The 21,151-nt window shown below is 41.6% G+C and overlaps 1 protein-coding gene across 3 annotated transcripts; it reads right to left on the bottom strand.

Annotated features, from left to right (window-relative positions):
• Positions 1 to 54: 54 nt before the first annotated feature.
• col6a2 (collagen type VI alpha 2 chain) lies at positions 55 to 20,834 on the bottom strand. Of its 3 annotated transcripts, XM_023335572.1 has the most exons (33): positions 20,761 to 20,834; positions 20,602 to 20,683; positions 16,397 to 16,503; positions 16,192 to 16,313; positions 14,038 to 14,181; positions 12,030 to 12,398; positions 11,930 to 11,950; positions 11,775 to 11,840; positions 11,593 to 11,691; positions 11,477 to 11,503; positions 11,298 to 11,324; positions 11,159 to 11,203; positions 11,012 to 11,065; positions 10,871 to 10,933; positions 10,719 to 10,781; positions 10,588 to 10,641; positions 10,466 to 10,501; positions 10,307 to 10,369; positions 10,129 to 10,191; positions 9,960 to 10,022; positions 9,824 to 9,886; positions 9,693 to 9,743; positions 9,505 to 9,603; positions 9,364 to 9,426; positions 9,240 to 9,275; positions 9,107 to 9,152; positions 8,868 to 9,020; positions 8,687 to 8,781; positions 7,834 to 8,015; positions 7,547 to 7,725; positions 7,392 to 7,430; positions 3,677 to 4,011; positions 55 to 1,024 (listed from the first exon to the last, which is right to left on the bottom strand). In XM_023335572.1, the coding sequence occupies exons 3-33, from the start codon at positions 16,470 to 16,472 to the stop codon at positions 758 to 760; spliced, it is 3,063 nt and encodes a 1,020-aa protein (XP_023191340.1). In that variant the 5' UTR covers positions 16,473 to 16,503; positions 20,602 to 20,683; positions 20,761 to 20,834; the 3' UTR covers positions 55 to 757. The 3 variants fall into 3 exon arrangements, with proteins under 3 accessions (XP_023191340.1, XP_023191339.1, XP_023191341.1); XM_023335571.1 differs by having other exon boundaries at positions 20,602 to 20,829; XM_023335573.1 differs by lacking the exons at positions 55 to 1,024; positions 3,677 to 4,011 and adding an exon at positions 5,150 to 5,759 and having other exon boundaries at positions 20,602 to 20,831.
• Positions 20,835 to 21,151: the final 317 nt, after the last annotated feature.

Below are 21,151 nucleotides of genomic sequence, written 5' to 3'. Positions count from 1 at the left end.
GGAACGATGGTGAAATCACACATTATAATGATGTTACAAATACAAAACACAGCGTTGGGGTCACACTTTGGTCTTTATTTGAACTTTCTGCAGACAGATGTTATTGTTTCTCGGTCTGTACCTGCTTGGCATTCATCTGGAACATTTCTTAGTCAGAGCAACATTTAGTGTTTTTTTTTTTTTGTTTTGTTGTTCTTTATCTCCAGAATAAATGATACAAATAACAGTACAATGTGAATTAAAGACAATGTTTTCAGAACATCCCAGATAGCACCATTAATGTAAATACTAACCTTTTAAAGAAATAGTGTGTGTAAGTTCGGGTCAAAGAGAAAATGACAGATAAGAGTTTGTTCCTGTAAGCTGAATATTATACAAAAAAAACAAAACAAAACCAAAAAGAAAAAAGAAAACTGTGTAAAACCTATAGTGTGCTTGGTTACTACTCAATAATCACAAATTTCTCCTGTGGCACACCTACTGTAGCAGTGCTGACAAGACATGTAAATGGACACATTGGTTCTGGAAGTGTGTTAAGAGTTGGACCTGAATAGGCTCCTTTCAATTTTGCAAGCAAATTTTCTTCCCGAACACAACACAATATAGAGCCACCTCAGTGCTTTTTATCCAGGAATGATAATGGTCACAGAGTTACATCTGGTGCCTCTGCGTGGGTTTTACATGTACACTGAAGGAGCTGGTCCCTCTGTCGTTCAATGGCGTCTAACTCTATTGTGCAGAGCACTGCAGTTCCTCACTAGCAAATCCAGCGGATGAAGCGCTCAAAGAAAGCAGATTTGCCCAGCACGGAGAAGTCGTCGCCCCTAAAGACGGCAGACGAGTCTCCCAGTGACACCTTGCGCAGCACCTCTTCGTCGGTGTCGCTTCCCAAAGCGATCACCGTGGGAACGCCTTCCGCTCTCTTCATGGCATCCACGCCCTCGTCCAGCTGGTCGGTGGAGGTTATTCCGTCCGTGATGAAGACGAAGGCCACCTCAGCATTGCGTCGGGATAGCCGTTGACTCTGCAAACGCAAAAGCGGAAGGGGGGGTGGTTGGTGTTTGAGAGAAAGTGATACCGCAAGGGATAACACAGGTGAAAATAAATGTAACTTCTTTTCTTGGATCACACAATTTGTAAAAATGTTGGGTCCAAACAGAAGACAATTTACTGCAGCAATGACAGGATTCACCAGCTAGCAAATCATGTAGCCTGTACAGGGCCGGCCCAAGCCTCCATGGGGCCCTAAGCGAAATGTGGTTTTGGGGCCCTCCATCTCTGCTAACAATGTGGACTGGCTGCAATCAGCAGTCCGATCATTAGATCATTCACACACCTGCTATAAACTTATTGCCTCTTAGGCAGTGCTGTTTACATTATAGGGTACATTTATTGGCCAACTTATTCATCAACCAGTTGATTTCTGGGCGCCGATTTCCTTAATTTTGGGGGATCGTGATTGGCTGATACTTAGATGTGAAGCCCATCTGCTCTGCAGTGAGAGCTGTGACTGACAGACCGGCCCACCAGGTCAGGTCTGGATGTTTGCAGTTAACAACATTCACCCCACTGTTGCCAACTCACCAACTTTCTTACATGTAGCGACATTTCAGACAAAAAAATTCATATCAGCCAAAATCGGTAACCAGGGACTGGCCAGAAAACTGCAATCGGTGCAGCCCTACACACATATTCATGACATTCTTTGATTAAATAAATTTCTATTAAGCATTACTCTAATAGATAAAAATATAATTTATACCAGGTGAGTCTTTCTCCCCTGGAATGTGGACCGGTACCGGTACTGGCCTGTTCTGTGCATTCAAATGATTTTAACAGAAGTTTCACAAAATTTAGAAGTTGATGTAAAAATAATGTTTTTAGCCACAAAATGATTATCCTCAGCAGCAAACAACATGTCCCCAACTACAGCCTAGAGCAGCTCATCCATGTAGCAGCTATGTAGCCTATAGCTATGTAGTAAAAACATTTTGCTAGACAATGTCAGACATTGAGAAGTTTTAATTGTTATCAAACGTTATCAAACACGTCGTTTTGAAGTCAAAATACCTCAGAAATATACAGAGCCAACCATGAGAATCAACTCATTTAAAGTTTAAACTCAGTATCACACCAACACAAAGACCCGAGCATAAATGTTTGGCCGTTCAACCGTTCCAGGTCGCTATCAAGCTAATTTTCTATTAGCAGCTTTACATTTGCATTACATTACATTACCAAGGCACATTAAAACAAATCTTTATCTTGGCTTTTTTCTATTCTTCTTCTTTCCTTTCTCCTTCCCTGAAGGATAAGTCCTTTTTTGAGACATTGTTTCGCTTATTTAACTTCTGACCGAAGCTTTGGACGTTTGGATGCGCTCTGACAGCAGCTCATGTTACCGGGGAAGCGTGCGGTACCTACTGCGACCACCAGGGGCCCCCAAGAGCTTTTTTTCTTCTTTGTTTCAATAAAATAATAATTTCTACATACATTATCAAATATATATTACTGTAAAAACAAATTATTCATGATGAAATTGTGTGTTTTTGATATTATAATGACAGAAATTATTACAAAAAAAAAAAAATCAGCTCCACTGAGGGCCCTAAGCGGCTGCTTAGTTTGCTTATGCCTTGGGCCGGCCCTGATCCTTTAGCTGGTAGCAGAAACAAATTCTTTTTTTCAAAGTCCAAGTCAAGTTTCTTGGCCTATTAGTACCATTGTAGACAGAAAATAGTTTTTTTTCTGTCTACAGTGGTAGAAGGTTTCTACCAAAAACTTGAGATTAATCTTAGAAATTTACTAGACAAAACAAGGAAATTTCTGAGATCCGAAAATCAAGAATTTGTTAAAAAATACAAAGAAATTTAGAGATTAATCTCAGAAAACATGGACATTTTCTGAGCTCGTAAACAAAAATGTAGTCAAATTTTAGTGGTTGTAGGATTTCTTGTTTGTCTTTGATGAAAGGCCACAAGCCATTTCTTCCACGAGTGCGAGACTCTCATGTTTGTTTTGATTGCTTTTACCCAGAATGCCCTGCGCAACCATCCTCCTCCTGCTTTTGGAGCGGTCTCCGTTCCACTTGCATTCACACATTCGTACCACGCTACTGTTTAGGTCAGGGGTGGGCACTCCTGGTCCTCGAGGGCCGGTGTCCTGCAACTTTTAGATGCATCTCTACTTCAACACACCTGAGTCAAATAATGAGGTCGTTAACAGGACTCTGGAGAACTTGACTGCACTTAGGAGGAGATTCAGCTGTTGGATTCAGGTGTGTTGGACCAGGGAGACATCTAAGAGTTGCAGGACACCGGCCCTCGAGGACCAGGAGTGCCCACCCCTGGTTTAGGTCAACCGAACCGAGACCCAGGTTTGTAGGCAGACCAGAGTTCAATTTTCTGATCCACATCAGAGTCGGATTGCGCATTTACACCTCCCCAAACAAACCAAAGTTTCCAGGCAAGCAAAACAGAGTTTGATGAAAGCGGACCAAACGGGGATGTTGTGGAATCACGCATAGAGTCCCTATTCTTAGGTGAAACCGGGGACTTTTTTGAAAGCAACATGTAAGTGAATCACCAAGGACAATAAATGTGGACATTAGTAGGTAGACATTTCTCCTGAAAAGTATTGATTGTTAGACCAAATTTACTGTTAGATCGTACAGTACCTGTCTGATCACCAGATTGTTTACAGCATAGATGATGCCGTTGCCCAAAGCGGATGAGGAATCCAAATAGTTCACAGATGCCAGCGAATCCGCGATGACCGTGAGATTATGCGTGAGCGGGAACTCTTCTTTGTGGTCTCCTGCGCTGCCGAACTGCAAGAGAGCCAGACGGGCCCTGGTGTCATCGGTCGGGCCGTCGGCCAGGGTCAGGCGGCGGGCCACGTTCTCGATGAACTCTTTGGCCCGGCGGTGGTTCTCCAGGCCCATCCTCTCCGAACCGTCCAACATGAAGATCACGTCCACCGGCCTCTGCACACAACTAGCCACAGCTGGCTCTGAAACAGACCCACACACACACACAGCATAGTGTTCAGTCAGCAACAGCTGGAGCGCAGATGTTCAAAAAGCTGAGGCTGAGAAAATACAATAACATGCAACGACTCTTTACATGCCAGCGTCGATCAAGGCTATTAACATTCAACAAAAACAGTGCCGTTTGAGTTTGCTCTGCCATTTTTTTTTATTTCTTGCCAATACATAAAGATTGATTACATTCCATTTTATTCAAAACAACATAGTTCACATCTGATAGGTGCAGTCACGGAGCTGGTAAAGTAACACTTGGTTAAAGCTACAAGGTGGTCAATTCTTTCTAGTCATCAAACTTCATAGACCAAGCCACATGCTGTAAAAGTCATGCACCAGCCAGGAGTATAATGTACAATATTTCCGTCTCTGTCCGAGCCAAGCAAATCAACCAAACATACACATACAAAGCCTCTGACTCATATACAAAATAATGTGAAATGTATTTATAGATCTGATATTTTCCAGGTGTAATTACTTGTAGCCACCATAAAACACTCACAGGGAATAAAAGTAAAGGCTGTAACTATGGATATGTGCAAAACAGCAAAAAAAAAAAAAAAAAAGTAGGGAAACATTTCGAGTGATTCATAAAGCTCATGATTCACAGTGGAAATGAGGCTTCATCACAGGGCCACTGTGCAAAAGTAACATGAACGGCTCTACAGTCGACACCATCAAATGGATGACATCTGTTTTCCATTTTAACTCAAAAAAGCTTTCGACTAATATGCTCAAAAAACAAAAATATTATGTGCACGAAATGAACACGTTTCTCTGGGAGACAAAAAACGCATTGTGACTGCATATTAGTGTCTTTGTAGACAGAAAAAAAGGAGGAGGAGGACATTTTCGCTAAAAAGTCAGAAATTTTCAGATTAGTCTCAAGTGTGCAAAGTTCTGAGATTAAAGTCGAAAATTTGCTGTAAAAAACACAGACAACTTCTAGAAAAAAATGACTAAATTTCCGATTTTGACGTGAAAAATTCCTCTCACTCCCTGAAAAAATCAGACATTTTGAGATTAATCTCAGAATTTTGCTAGAAACAACTTGGAAATTTCTGAGTATCAAAAGGGGGAAAAAATTACTTTAGGAAATGTTTAGATTAAAAAAAAAAGTATTAGAAAATGTCACAGTTTTGTTTTTTTTTGCTAGAAATTGATGTCTTTCCCCCCCCATCTACAACGGCCCTAATACGCCGTCGTAGGAGAGAGAGCCTAATCTACATTTTGAATTATTTTCCTTCGTCACATTTGCACAAAAACACACAAGTTTGCTCTCAAAGCTTCATGCAGTTCATTTCACTGGCCTGTACATATATTGCACCTGTAGAATAAAAAAAATGATTTAAACACAAATCAAGTCATTTTAGCAAGCTTATTATTAGTTAAGGTCATTGAGGCGAGGTAGCATGGTTAGCACTGTAGCACTAACAAAGCCCCAGGGCTTTCTCGGGGTCTCCCATAAGGTCGCCATAGACATATTTAAATGAGTCGATGAACAGCTTGGTCCACTGCTCCCTGTCCACTCCCTGGGAGAGTTTGGCTCTCTGGGCTGTGTACGCCATGGTTGCTATGCCAACCCCATACTGCTGCTTCTTCAGGTTGCTCAGCAGGCCGGCCACACTCTCCAGTGAGGTGGGGACTAAAGAGGGGCTGCCTTCTTCGGCCAGTGGCTTCCAGGGGGGCGGGGCTTCCCCCAGAGTGACGCCCCCTCCTGCAACGAGTGGGTGGAACAACATTGTGGGCGGGGGTCCCACGAATGCATCAACAGAGCCAGTTATGACGCTGGAGGCACACCGAGTTGGTCTAAAAATGACTCACAGCTCAACGAGTTAATCACATCTGAACAATGCAACAGTCACCAATGTGAGCAATGAAAGCAGACATGAGCATCGTTCCAAATGTTACGCTGAAAAAACAGAAGTTAAAAGTTTGCAGCAGTTCAATTTTCTGTTTTAAAGTGGAGAAACATAAAATACCTTCAAATTCTGACAATAAACCCTTTTTATTTCATCCTATGCCTTTTGAGGCCTAAGAAGGCAGAGGTATAAACAAACTTTGCGACTGTTTAGTGCCCTCTGCTGGCCTGAATGACCCTAAAGAGATTACAATTCTTAAAGCTGCAGTATATAACTTTTATAAAAAATATATGTTTTTTACATATTTGTTGAAACTGTCACTATGTCGTGACATTACGGTATGAAACAGATAATCTATGAAAAAAATCTAGCTCCTCTGCCTTTTCCCGGTGCTAATTAGAAACAAGGAATCAGAGGCAGGAGGACGGTCTTATCGCTGTCAATCATGCCCATTTGCCTGCCGCTCACCTCCCCATATCTCCCCATGCTCTCTACTACCACTACAGCTTCTTCTTGTCAACATAGCATGTCACAAATGCTAAGGCTAATTAGCATAGCCACCGATGACGGCAGACAAACGATTTTTCTGTAACAATAAATTGTTTCTCCACCATTCGCACATTCATCAGCGTGTTCACGTGGATGATTGACTGCTCTAAGGCCTTCATCCTGGCTCTGATTGGTTGTTTTCATTCGGGAACTGTGTATTTTTTTCAGACAGCAACAGCTGCACTGCGAGGAGGTGGAGGAGATGGATCTTTGCACAGATTATCTGTCTCACATTATACTGTCATGACATGATGACAGTTTTAAGAAAGATGTAAAAAACATATATCTTTATTACAGTTACGAGCCGCAGCTTTAATGACATATTGGCAAACTACACAGCTATACACATGCGCAGGTGCATATTAGAATCCTGTAAATTAATTCAAAACGTAGAATTAACAAATATTAACTCATTAAACACAACAGAGTGATATTTTTGTTTTAATTTAGATGATTATGGCTTATATTAAATTAAAGCAAAACTTTTTTCTTAGATGACATGTATATTACACAAAAAGGCTGTGATTGTCCCTATTGGCTTACTATTTTTTTTCTACTAGGCCTTTTCCCTCCACTTAACTTTCCATTACCGTACTTGGATACAACACTCTGTAGGCTCTTCAGCAATGGCCTTTTCTGGTTTACCTTCCTTGAGGAGAGAGGAAAACAAGCAGTCTTCCCTATGATTAAGTAAGCCAAGAGTTCTATGCTATGTGTAATATTTAACATTTCTGAGAAATTGAGTTTTCCATAATGCATTACGATTAAACACTTGTAATATATTGCTCTGCATAATCAATCTTTAAAACACTGGCATTCCACGCAACAAACCGGAATCAAGCCTTCAAATGAAATACTGGTCCAACCCTGACAAAAGAAAAAAAAAAAAAAACACAAGGTTCCCCGTACCTAGAAGCATTGAATAAAACTGGTCTTACCTGATTTACATGGAAGATCAGGGCATATGATGGCAGGATCTGAGAAAAAAATTTAATAACAAACAGTTTATAGTTTACCATTGACAATATAATCTATAAACTCTCCACTAAGTAGACATGCAGTACATGTAGTATTGATCTGCTGTGTGATTTACCAGGGCAGAGCACGGTCTCGATCTTGTCGATGAATTCCTCTGCCACCAGGTCTGCGAATCGTCTCATTCCCATCACTCTGCCTTCCTTCTGGCAGGCAATGCTCTGCAGACTCTCGTTCTCCTCGACCTGCTCGAACATGTCTCCGATACCGATGGCACTCACATCGACACCCGGGTGACTGCTCACACGGATCGATACAAACAAAAGCAGAAACAAGCTCTGCGATAAGACTCTTTTTATGCAAAGTGACAGCCCCACATGTTAAAACACAGAACAGCAGTCGCACTTGCACAGATAAGGCAGCAGCCTGTCGTCGTCTCTTGGGTCAAAGCGTCCATCCGTAATCACGACAACCGTGACGTTGGCTTTGGCTCGGCGGCTGTCCCTGATCAGGTGGTCGTAGGCGAACTTGAGAGCAGATGGAGTCCAGGTTCCTCCTGCGATCCACTCTAACCGCTTCACAGCTTCCTGGACAGGAAGCGGGAAGAGGACAATGACAATGGATTTGTTAAAAATGGACACAAAAAGCTACACGCTGTTTAGTAAAGTAACATGTGCTTATATCCCTGTCAGCCTCATAAGGGGCCTCAGAGGTTTTGATGCGCAGAATCCAGTTCCAGATGTTTGGGAATACTGGGTGATACTTAAGACAACATCTCCTCCAAACGTTACGTAATATTTTAGATGGTTTGTGAAAATCTTTTCAGCAGTTTTTAGTCCAATAAAAAGCCCAAATTCAGTAGAATCCATCCATGGCCTACCCTCAGTTTGTTCCTTCTTAAGATGTAGATCCATAAAAACAGACTTTAAATTATATTGTCTAAGTCGTTGGAGAATTGAAGTTGATGTTTTCTCCTCAAGTGTTGTTGGAGCTTTCAGTAATACATCAAGAATAAGTAACACGAAAGCAGAAAAGCAACGCATGGCGTCCTTGAAGACAAAGTAGAGAGATACATGAATCTGGTGTCAGATCTGATCTCTGTTGAACTTCCTTCAGCTACATGTGACAATAGACCTGATCAGCTTTAAATAATCAAACATATGGCCATCAGAATGGAAGAGCCATCTGTTCTATACGCTAAATATAAACTTCTCTGTAATGTATGTCAGTGTTTATTCTGTTCCAGTGTCGGTGAAACCTTAAACGCCGTCAAAGAGTTGATGTTGCTGTCATTGAGATGGATTGCTTGGAAGGTCCCGTTGTGGCTGTACTGTACCACACCAACCCTTGTGCCTGTGAAAATAGGGGACCTTCTTGTTAGAGTGCTTCAATTCACAATCACTTTTGGAAGTTTTGGCATTGCACTTTGACATTTGAACCTGTTTCAGACTGCGGGTCTGTGGCGAAAGATCCCAGCCTGTTGATGGTGTTGATGACAAAGTTCTTTTCCAAGGTGAAGTTGGAGAGTCCCACAGACTCCGAGCTGTCAATAACAAAGACAATGTCCACGGCTCCGCAGCGTTTCTCGCAGTCTGGAGATTTAAAAAACAACGCAACCAATAAGTAATATACGTAAAACAGAGGTTTTAGATGCTTCTACCCTTGTCACTAAACTCACCACAGCAGCCACACGTCTCTCTGATGTAGTTCATGACATCACATTCCTGCAGGCGAAAATACAATCATGACTTTTAAAACCGCTCAGTTTGCGTTTCATTCATTGATAAAACTGTGATTAGATGTGTTCTCACACTAAGCCCGGGATCTCCCTCTGGACCTGGATCTCCCTGTTGAGGAAGACAACTTAAATTTATCTTTGGAATCTGTTTTGTTAAGAATACCACTGTAGGTGCCTAACTTTATTTGTTGACTTACATCACGACCAGGACCTCCTCTTGGTCCTCTTGGCCCTGGTTCCCCTGTGGGCCCTGGTTCACCCTGATGAAGGCAGAGGACTCACTTAGCTGAGATGTTAAGTACAACATTATCTATAATTGCATCTTTGAAGCTACTTACCGACTCTCCTGGAGTTCCTTTATTTCCAGGTTCTCCCTTTTGACCACAGTCTCCTCTGCTGCCAGGGGGCCCACGCTTGCCTGGGTCCCCTCTTTCACCCTACAAATGAACAGAGACAATCCATGTCAACTGAACCAACCAGACAACAAAGGGAAGGCTGAAGATCTCTGAGTGCCTATGTCTCGTACTGGATCTCCTCTTGGTCCAGGATAGCTAAAGCCAGGTCTTCCAGTATCTCCCTGCCAAGAAAGTAAAAACACGTATGAAGTAAACTGAGAATGACATCACTGTGAACGAAGACAAATCTACTGCTGGTAACCTTTGGTCCAGGCTGCCCAGGCTCTCCTCTCGGTCCCATATCACCAGGGTCTCCTCTGGTGCCCTAAAGTTCAAACAGCGTCAAAAGGCATCTCGGGATTTCTTGCGATGATTCGTCAATGCGACTTTTAACCTACGTTTCTTCCAGGCTCCCCTGAAGTTCCTGGTGGTCCTCTAGGTCCTGGCAAGCCAGTGTCTCCCTGTTTAGATAAAACACAATGGAAGTTACATTGAAAGTTGAAGTATATTAATGAGGATATACCGTTGACCAGGCAATGCTTCATCTAATAAAATGGGTCTTTCTACCTTTGCACCTTTGCTTCCTGATTCTCCGGGGACTCCTCTCAAGCCCTCTGGTCCCATTTCACCCTGAAATGATATCACATCGGTCTTCATCTGGATGCTGCAATATGGGAGGAAAGTTCTACAAAAATCTTTAGAAACTCTGTAGAAAGTTCTTACAAATGGCCACATGAACACCTACCTTATCTCCCTTGGTACCATCTAGTCCAGGTTCGCCTTTGGGCCCATAGTCTCCTCTTCTTCCCTAAAAAAAAACAAACAACAAAAGCCAAGAAAGGCCATCAGGCTTTCCAAAGACAGAACATGCGCAAAAATATCAGAATATTCTGGATGCTCTTACTTCCTCGCCTCGTTTCCCAGGACTTCCAGGGAGTCCCTAGAAAACAAAACATATACAGATCAACCATTCATTGTGTTGGACAAATTGGGTTTGAATTGACTCATCTGTCCTAATCATCTTACAGGGGTTCCTTTAGTTCCAGGAAGGCCAGGTGATCCATTACTTCCTCTTTCTCCCTGCAAATGAAACATCAGAGTTTAAGCTATTAGTTGCAACAGAAAACATCTGCTTTCTCTGTACTTCTCTGGTTTACCTCTGGTCCACCTTCTCCAGACTGGCCAGGGGGACCAGCTCTTCCTGGGCGCCCAGGGTCACCCTGGAAACAATGAGGCAGTTTTTAACAGTGACCTGCAAGAGTGAGAGGTAAAGTTTTTTATTGTTTTTTTTTACAACCAAATGTGTTACCTTCTCCCCATCAGTTCCTGGAGGACCACGTTCGCCGACATCTCCTGGATGACCATCGGGACCCTGGAAACCATTTGATTCTGATCATAATTTTACTATAAAGATGCTCAAATTGATCTTAGATGATGAAAAATGTCATACTCTGTCGCCTGGGTCTCCTTTACAACCCGGGGCACCAATCCGTCCAATTTTGCCCTGAAAGTAGGAAAAGGTTGCGAAATATGTGTGTCACCAAAGAACTCTAGAGGTAGTTTTAAAAGATGACAAGCCGTATGATAAAAGCTTTGCCTTTTGTCCATCGGTTCCGTTACGTCCTGCAATACCAGCCACACCCTATTGGCAATAAACAGACCCAGTTAGAGAAATTGAGACTGGTTGAAAACCAGTACCAATAGGTAACGAGTTTAAAATCATCAGCAAAACTTACCTTTTTGCCCTGAGTTCCAATCTCTCCCTGTATTGAGACAGATTTTTAAAAAAAATGGTTACCAATAATTATTATTGCCAAACCTTAAATGTCATCAGCATCAACAGACTGAATCCTGAAAATCTTTATCAGAGCAAGAGGATCTTTTGAATCCCAACAAAACCAAGTTGAAGTCTCACCTTCTCGCCTTTTGGACCAGATTCACCCTATGAAGAGAAGAAAAAGTAAAACCACTTCATAAAATTTTAGTACTAGTCAAAGCTCAGTTAAAATCCAGTTGGTGAGACCCTCCCACCTTAGTACCAGGCTGACCGATGGGACCTTCAATGCCGGGGTCTCCTGGGCGACCTCTTTCGCCTTTTTGTCCTGCTTCACCATTGTCTCCTTTAGCTCCCTGGTCAACAAGGTCCAACGTGATTAGCGAAGGAAAGCGGCTGAAATATGCCGAGATCATGAGTGTGTATATGGAAAACTCACTTTCTGTCCTCTGTTGCCTTTTGGACCAGCTTGCCCTTCTGTCTCCAGGCAGGATACATTATAACACTAATGATGCAAAAATAAAGCGGTGAGTAAGGACATAACTGTCTACTTTAGATATTTCAAAGATAGTACTAGTAACAGTCCAGTCTTACGTCTACGAACGCCATATGTCTCTGTAAAGAAAAAGAAGAAAATGTAAGCCCAAGAGTTACAAACAATTACGTTTGTGTGTTACGTATGTTTGAGCTTTACCATTGTCTTGATAATGCGGTCCATCGTTGGGGTATGTATGATAGGTCTGCCCTGGGTAAGGTTCACAGCCAAAAAGTCTCTCCTGAAGACCGACGCCGGGGAGTTGGCAATCTCTTTCAGTCCCGTCTCCTCGATTTTATTCGATGACGCCACGGCAAACACCCTGATGCCCTTATCACGCGCTTCTTCCGCCCTCACCTTGATGCCTTGACACGTGCTTCTGGTCACGTGGCCGTCAGTGATGACCACGGCGAACCGGAGGGGTGTGACGTTTGATGAGGATCCACGCATCATCTCCTCGGTCATTCTTTTGAGAGCGCAGTCGATGTAGGTGCCTCCTCCAAGGTAATTCTCAATTTTCACGAGATCCTGGTAAGACAAACAAGCGGATCCTCACAAAGTGGAAAAACATTATTAAAAACTACTTTCAGTGTTATACTTGGTGCAAGACAGGTTGTGCCATGAGTATTTCAGAAACTACTAATCGACTGGGATTTTCGTGTTGACAGAGAATGGAACAAGCAAAGGAAAATATCAGAGGTGCAGAAGGATGGGCAGACTGATTTCAAATGATTGGAGCTCAAAATGAGCTTAAATAGCCAATCATTATAGCTAAGAAGTTTTCACTACCAATTCAGAATGCAAAACACATTGAACCTTGAAGCGGAAAGGCATGGCAACGGAAAGCCTTGAAAGGAGACCTTCCTGTCAGCTAAGAACAGGAAACTGGGGTTAAAATGTCCACAGGTTCACTAAAATTAGCTAATAATTAAAAATCTTAGCTTTAAATGCAACATTCCTGTAGAAAGGGTCAGACTGTGGAGTAAACAGGATGACAGCAGGGGTTCATCCTGGGTTATATCAGCTGGATGTGAAAGATTATGCCACTTTGGGTCGGTTAGCATAAACTATTCAGTTGTTGCTGCTGAGCATGTCCATCTGAAGTCATTAAATCATCTCATTGAACATGATAATAAGTTCAACGTACTCCAACAACCTCCATTCCTGCTAATGCTACTCATCTCAAATATCTTTTTTAAACACAATCAAGGAAGCCTCAACAATAAAGCTGTCTTTCAAACATGCAATCTCTAAGGCTGCACAATATATCGCAAATATCACGTCATCACAATACCAGTGCGTGCAAATTTCATAAAGCACAGGACTGCTTGGAACTGTAATAATTGTTGGCTAATATATCCCAAACTCAAATTTTACATGTATTATAATGTAGTATTTAGCTAGTTGAACAATATGGCAATAGATGCACACACTGGGCACCAGTGTTAGTGCCCAAAATGCCAAAGGTCACAAAGTGACGGAAGCACAAACAATTAATTTGATCACTGCAATATTTACCAATATTATCGCTACATTTTCTAATGTCACGCAGCCCTAACAGCCACCAGTGAATAATTATTCGCATTACTATTATTTAACCTTTACTTAAACAACAAAGTGCTTAAAAACAATAAAATACCTTTCGCGAGGGAGAACCTGGCTAGGCCATACACAGATTTGTGAAAGGAAGCCTTTCCTGAGTTTGGCTCTAAATCACCAGCTGTATATATAATTGTAGGTTGTTGTAAGTGTAGTGCGCAAATATGTTCAAAAGTTCCTGACCTCGGTGCAGATGTTTGAGAACTTTGAGCCTTTTGGAACATGGAACATCAAACAAATGTAAATCATGTTTAGGTGTTTACCACCCAAACGTGAATGTGAACATAAGGTCCGAGAGGGCTCGAAGCTAATGAACAAAATTATTTATCGTTTGTGACCATAAATATTCAAACTTAAAACACACGACAAGCAAACTGCTGCATTGACATACAGCAGCTAGAGATAACTTTTAATGTTGACATCAGCAACATCTGTGTTTACGTGAAGTTTCAACATGGATGCAGTCAATAGGCCACATTAACACAACATGTCTTTCTAACGTTTAAACAAATGTGAATGGAGACTTGTGGAACAGGCCTGTGTGAGTTCGTGTGCATGTGGGTCTTACGGAGAGGAACCCGTCCTTTCCTTGGATGGGGCTGAAAATCTCCTGAGTCTGGGAGAAGTGCAGTCCACCGATACTCCAATTGATTCGAACACCGCCCCGGATCTCTTCATTTTTCAATCGCTGCACAAACTGCTCCGTGAACAACTACGGAGAAGGAGCGACAGAACATCATGCTGCAGTACAGGGTGAAAAGAGTAAACAATGTTTCTTTTCATGCCTCATAGAAAGTGGGTGAAAATGAAACGCATAACACGACTTCTGCGGCTTTCGAGGATCCGCCTCGATGTGGATTTTAGTTTCTTGCTTTTGGGAACAAGTGCGTTCAATATAGCAGAAAACTCACATGTAACAGTTGGGGATTTACTCACTTGAAAACAGAAATCTGAAAGTGTATCATTAATTAGTTAACTATTATTAAGCTGCGAGCTAACAATGCTACCAACTGTGGCATGATGGCATTTTCCAGCGTCTATTTTTCAACATACTGTACATTTATACTGGAAAATCTGTCCTATTTCCTAACCCTGCCTTCAAAATGCCTGTCAAGTATGTCTGATGACGTTCACACGGCTGTGTCTGCTGAGAGAGTAATACATAAAAAGATCGCAAAACGGGCGAACAACGTGGAATGCCAGCTGTGAGGAGGACGGACACAGAGGTCAAACAAACCTTTATTACTCACTGTTAAGAAATCTGGAGACAATATTTAGTGTGCGGGACTGCATCTGGAAGATGAATTTACTCTGAGGCTTTCACTTTATCAACAAGGATACTAAAAGTTGTGATTTTGTAAAGACGAATGAAAAGATGAAATTACTTAGAGATAAGGACGCAAACAAGAATTTGGCTTCCAAACATCCACGTTTGATTTGAGTCGACAGCACTGCTCACTGGTACAGTAGAAAAAGCCTGCGAACAATTTTTGTCATTTTTAAAATTTATTTCCTCAACTTAATTTATTCCGATTCTCAACAACTTATCAAATCACCACGACTGCTTCTGATGAGGATTTTGAAATCGCAGTTAAATTTTCTCACTGACTTAGCTTTTATTTGTGATTTAAACTAAGAAGGCATTACATCATTTGATTCACAATAAAATAAAATCAGTCTTATTTTGTGGATCTAATTTCATTCCACGTCAATATCCAATAGTATCTTAATGCTTTTCTACAGTATTATAATTTTATATGTCGTTTTTCTCCTATGCAGCACATTCACTGCTGCAGGACGTATCAAAAGCCTTCAAATTAATTTGGACTGCAGCTGCATAATTTCACTCTGAAAGGCAGTTTTGGGAAGTTTTTTCCCTTCCTTACGGTCCTGCTTAACTTTCCCTGATGGCAAAATTGGCTCCTCATTCAGGATTGTTTGTCACAGTTTAGATTTTTTGAAAACGATTTTTCATTTCACTGACTGAAAACATGGACAAGTTTGAATTTTCAGTTCGTTTTTTTTTTTTTTAAGGAACGGCATGTTTTCTTGTCTTTGCCGTTTTGAAGAACTGCTGAGGGAGTTTGACCTCTGTGTGTTTCATAGATGACATTCCGTGTTCATTTATCTAATAATGCCCATCATTTTTCAATGCCAGGTCTAATTAATTCTTCAGCAGAAAAAAAGTTAAGATCATTTTGACAACAAATTAGCACAAATTACTAATCAAATATTTACCATGGCAACCTTGTTATCTCTATCTCTTGTATAATCTGTATATTCTGTATAATCTGTGCATACAGCTCCCATATTTATATTTATACACAATATCTACAGTATATCTCTTTGCTATAACCCCTTATAGTTCATACATACATAGTCTTGTACATCTGTAAATAAATATTTATATCTCGTAGAGCACTTCTGGATAGATGCAAACTACATCTCGTTGCTTGTACTTGTGACAGTGCAATGACAATAAAGTTGAATTCTATTCTATTCTATTCTATGATCAATATGCCACATTTCTGCACAAAGATCCAACTCCCCGTTTGAGCTACATAACAGTCTGGATTAGCTTATGCATAAAGCAGTATATTAAACTGTGCTGCGTCCACAGCAGCAACATCTTCCTATGTTTTATATCTGTGACTAAACTTTATTAACCATCAGAACCGTGCCCTCTCAGTCGCTCTATAAGACAAGTGGATAAAAGACGCACCCGGATGCTTTTCACCAGCGCGCCAGGGGGCGACTCCTGCAGCGCGATGGTCTCAGATGTGTCTATGGTGAAGTACAGGTGTATGGGACATTCATCTGCGACCTGACTAGATGCTCTCCTCTCTGAAAGAAACACACCAGCGGATGTGGTTAAAACGTGCTTGGTGTTGCACTGTTGCTGCTGCCGCGGAGATGGTGGCACTCACGGTTGCAGTCTACTTTCTCGGCGTGAGTCAGGGCTCCGAGGAGAAGGCAGAGCACGACGGTCTCGAACGCCAGCATCTTCTTCTTCTTCTTCTTCTTGTCCTGCTGTCTAAAACGTAGAAGAAGGAAAGAAAGAAAAAAAGAAACGAGGCACACATGAGTTGACACAAACGTTGCTGCTCTATCCAGGCTGGCAGATTGTTAAAATGTAAAGTGTTAGGATCAAACTGCTAAAATACAAATGAAACTTGCTTTGTTTCAGTCATGGAGCGTTAGTTTGTTGTCTATAACATTCTGAACAGGATTTCATCTAGTCTCTGAGTCAACTGTTTCAGATTAAAAATCCAGCAAACAATGGCAGAGAGAACAAAATGGCTGTCACACAATTAGTTATATTAATGACTTCATTGCACACCAGTAAAACAGAGTTTAAATTAAAGCCTAAAATGAGAAGCAACTACCAAACTCCAGCTATAAACTGTAGAAATCCACTCAGCCATCCTGCTTTCAGCTTAGGAAAATATTATTTTCAGGCTGTTTACACAAAATTACAGCTACATATTTTTGATGAATTTGATCATGTGTGCAGCCAACAGCCTCATAATTAGTTTTTAGTCAGTTAAAGTCTGCTGCCCCCTAGGGGATGTCATCACTGTCACAGTCAGATTAACCTGTACGTTACGGTCTTGGACAGCGTTTTCCCAACCCTGGTCCTCAAGGCACACTGCTCTGCACGCTTTACTGTAGATGTATCCCTCCTCTAATGCACCTGATTCAGATTATTGTAGTTCAGTAAAAACCTGTTCACCAGCCATCAATTGAAATCACGTGTGCTGAATCAAGGAAACGCCTAAAACATTAAGGGCAACATGCCTTGAGGAGCAGGCTTGGGAAACACTGGGGGGAACACTCAAGTGCTGAAAGAAAGAGTTTGTATTACTTATCTGCATATCCAGTCAGTACACATTGAAGTTGGCATGTAATTTGTTTCTGCCAAATCTATTTCATGGATTTCTCTTAAGGAAGACCATGAATCTCTAAAATCTGTAACCCGGTAAAATGTGTGCTGGATGTTTTTGAGATTTTTAAAATCACTCAAACATTTACAATATATTTGGAGACATTTTTTTTTTTTTTTACATCAGGGACATTTCAGAACATTCTAAAGTCTTAAATCCATGTATCTAAAAGTAAAGCCTTAAAATGCCTTAAATTCATTTTTTTAAGCGCCTCCCTCACTGCAGCCCTTGTCACCTGTCTTCCTTATCTTTGTTTGTTTTTCTTTGGATGGGTTGTACTGAAATACATTTTGTTAAGCTTCTATACAACAATAAAAGCAATCTGATTTTGAAAAACAAATAAGCTGGCCTTAAATACGTTATTCACAGGTTTTAAGTTTCATCGTGGCAAAACTATTTAACTTCATATAGCTATTCTATATTCATTTTTTTTCTCATGGGACGTTTCTGTCTGGGAAAAGTTTGAGTCGCATGAAGACATCTTCATTGTATTCTTTGACTCGAGGCTATCGATAATCCACTGCTAACATAGCCTTGCTAGCTATCTAGCTAGCTGGCTTCCTTGTGTCTGTAGCCAAAAAGGGCAAATGCAAATCTATTGCCAGTTGGCTCGGCGAAGTTCGCTCATTTCTGTGGAGATACAGGTCTTAAATTTCATTCATAGTGGTCTTAAAAAGTCTTAAATTTGAGTTGGTGAAACCTGCAGAACCCTGGCTTTACATTGAGGCAGCCAGGAGAAGAAGCACAAAACTAAAGCGGACTCACGCACTGGACTGGATGAGTATACCCTGATCACAAATTCCTTTAAACACAGTTTGTATAGATAGAAAGAGCCGTAATATAAAAAAAATATTTATCCCTCCACAGACTTATTCTATCTGTACTTTTATTCCCCCCACTCTTAATATTTCACATCATCAAACTAATTGGAATATGAGACAAAGACAACCGGAGTAAATATAAAAAGGCAGTTTTTAAATTATTTTATTTATTAAAAGGAAAGTAGCTAAACAAAACGTAGCGTTGTGCTAACGAGCAACTAGTTTTTCATGCACTGGACAAATTTTAGGCCACTCTTCTATGTAGAATGGTTTTAATATTCCCAATTGGGATGAGCTTGGAAGGAATGTGGGCCGTGCAGCAGCAGCAAGACCACTCAAACCTTCATTTTTGCTTTTGTTCAGCCAATCAGAGGTGGACATAGGGTTGCTTGGTTTACTGTTAACTCATGAATACCATGAGTCTGATCAAGGTATTCATGTACAATCCATAGTTCCAACAATTACATGAAGTAACTCAGTAATCCAGGTCCAGAAGCAGCAAATGAGCACCAGACCATCACACTGCCGTCACCATGTTTTGACTGTAGGTACGACCTTATTCTGAAATTCTGTATACGTTTTAGAACAGATGTAACCGAACACAGTTTCCAAAAGGGTCCAGTTTTTTTTTTTTCTCATCAGTCGTCAGAATATTTTCCACAAATGTCTTGAGGATCATCGAGAGGTTTGTGGCAAATGTGGCCAAAAAACAAAAGTGGTTTTGCTCTTGGAACTCTACCATGGATCATGAACTCTGACCTTCTCTGAGGAACGTGAGCCCTGCATTGGATTAGATGTTAGTTTTATTCTCCCAGGTGACAATCTTGAAGGAACCTCCACTGCCTCTGGGGAAAACAGTTTGGACCATTAACAAAAAGTTTTCTGTCCAAACGTTTTGCCATGAGGGCCAAAGTCGTTAAATTGAAGGCGCTTGGGGCCTTAAAGATTGTAAATATTGCATAAGATTTTTAGAACTAACCTTTTGTACTTATCTGCTTGGTAATAATCTAAAATCTTTCGGTTTTATCAAAAAGAAGAAAATAGTTGGATTTTGTAGAAAATTCATCTGTGAATCATTGCAGATATAAAACATAAAAAAACGTCCACAGTTTAACATTTTTGGCAGGTTGATTGTTTTCTTAATTTGAAAAGAAGTAAAATTTACTTTTGGGAAAAAGTAGGCTGGCTGTTTTTGATCCTAGTTGCCTCAAAATTAAAATGAAAGGAAAAATGTCGCCCTAAAAAATGTCCATCTGCATCAACCACCTATAACTGCAGGTCAGATTTGCTCGTCTCGAGTAAAATCCCACAGAGGGCCGAAAATGGCCCCCAGGCCGCACTTTGGACACCCCTGCAGTAGATGTAAGAAATATCGCCTTGTTGCACAGATAATCACACAAAATCAAATGAGCACAAACTACAAATTGGTTAGCTTGGCGGTGCAGCCACACAATGATTCACTTTGGAAAGATGGTTGTTTCCTGGACAGCTGGACTTGGATAAAGTCTGTATCGGTTGAAAGAGTGAACGGATGTGTCTTTAGGTGTTTGTATCTTAGCTTCCTACCAAATCCTGAACCATCTGTGACCCAAAGGTTGAAACGTCGCATGCAGTGTCCTTTAACGCCACAAAAAGCCCAAACTAAATGCTGCTCTCTAGATGGGGAGCAGAAATAACATGTAAACAATTATCCTCCCGTGTCCCTGTTATTTGTCACTATACACGAATCTGAGCAACTTACAGCAAGTAAGTGACAGTCACTGAGTTTATGCAATTTACAAAAACCTCAAAACCCTCACGAAAAACAAAATGTCTGCCACTTTAGAGGGAGAAAACACAGGATAATTATCTACCCGGCTTCGAGGATCTGCAATTAAACAACCTAACAACTAATCCTAAACATTTGAGCCCACATGGAAAGAAATAATCACTTTAGACACGTTTTCCAAAGGACGTTTTCTTACTCATCATTCTTAGCTCTCCTTTAACTGTGTTTTAACTGTCGACTAACGGATTAGGGGGGCCACGCGCATTGCTGTGGCGCCCTCGCGCGGACAGAAAACCACGCAGTGGAGAGGAGTCGCTCCTGCAAATGTTTTCCCTCTTCTCCAAGGAGCCTAATCCAGTCACCTCACTGCGCAAGCGAAAATCACGCAAAAACAAATATGCAAACTAGCGTGACACTGAGCTTCAAGAAAGTTTGGAAGTTTTCAGAGGCCGCGGATGCTCAGATCAAACTTTAATCAAGCATAAGTTTTGGGTTACATTTCATTAAAAGAAGATGAGATATACATTAGTTCAGATACAGCAAGAGTAAGGACAACCACCATCTGGAGGGCTTGTTGTGCGTAAAAGAGCGCAGCTTACCTGGACTGTTGGGCACTTCAAACTTTTACGCAGTGGGGGCCCACAAAGCTGGTTATGTCCTCATCTCCACAGAAGGGAAAAGCTGATGGAGGGAAAACCAAAAGGGGAGGAATTCTGGAGGACAACGCGGGAAAGAAAAGCTCGGAGATGTGCGCTTACTTCCCGCAGCAGAGAGCCGTCCTTTCGCCCTGCCGTCCAGGTCCCAGCCCCAGCCAGAAAAAAAAAAAAAAGTCCCGATCCCTCCTCCGAGGAGCGCGCGCGACACACGACGGTGTGCGCCGCTGTCCGCGCGGGGGCGCCCTGGCTCCGTCGGAGCCCGCGTGCACGCGCGGACGCGGACCGTCAATGGTCAGTTAAAGATAAAGATCAACGTCGCCTAAAGGGCCGCTCGCTCGCTGCAGTCTGCGCTCGTGGGCGGATTTGACTTCAAACCGGGTTACGATGCCCGTTTGGCATCAGACGGCGTGGACACATGACCAGCCTGGGGGACAGATGCAGAATGCTTAGGATGGACTTATTGTTGTTGTTATTGTTGTTATTATGATTTAAT

Source organism: Xiphophorus maculatus, chromosome 6 (assembly GCF_002775205.1).
Source record: "Xiphophorus maculatus strain JP 163 A chromosome 6, X_maculatus-5.0-male, whole genome shotgun sequence".
Taxonomy (NCBI): Eukaryota; Metazoa; Chordata; class Actinopteri; order Cyprinodontiformes; family Poeciliidae; genus Xiphophorus; species Xiphophorus maculatus.
This window is presented reverse-complemented; position numbering and strand designations above follow the sequence as displayed.

Excerpts from the sequence above, each read along its gene's own strand:
- col6a2 (XM_023335572.1), bottom strand. The coding sequence starts at position 16,472 with ATGCTGGCGTTCGAGACCGTCGTGCTCTGCCTTCTCCTCGGAGCCCTG. Across the intron at positions 16,314-16,396 it reads CGAGAAAGTAGACTGCAACC|AGAGGAGAGCATCTAGTCAG; the intron begins GTGAGTGCCACC and ends TGTTTCTTTCAG. Across the intron at positions 1,025-3,676 it reads ACAATCTGGTGATCAGACAG|AGTCAACGGCTATCCCGACG; the intron begins GTACTGTACGAT and ends TTGCGTTTGCAG.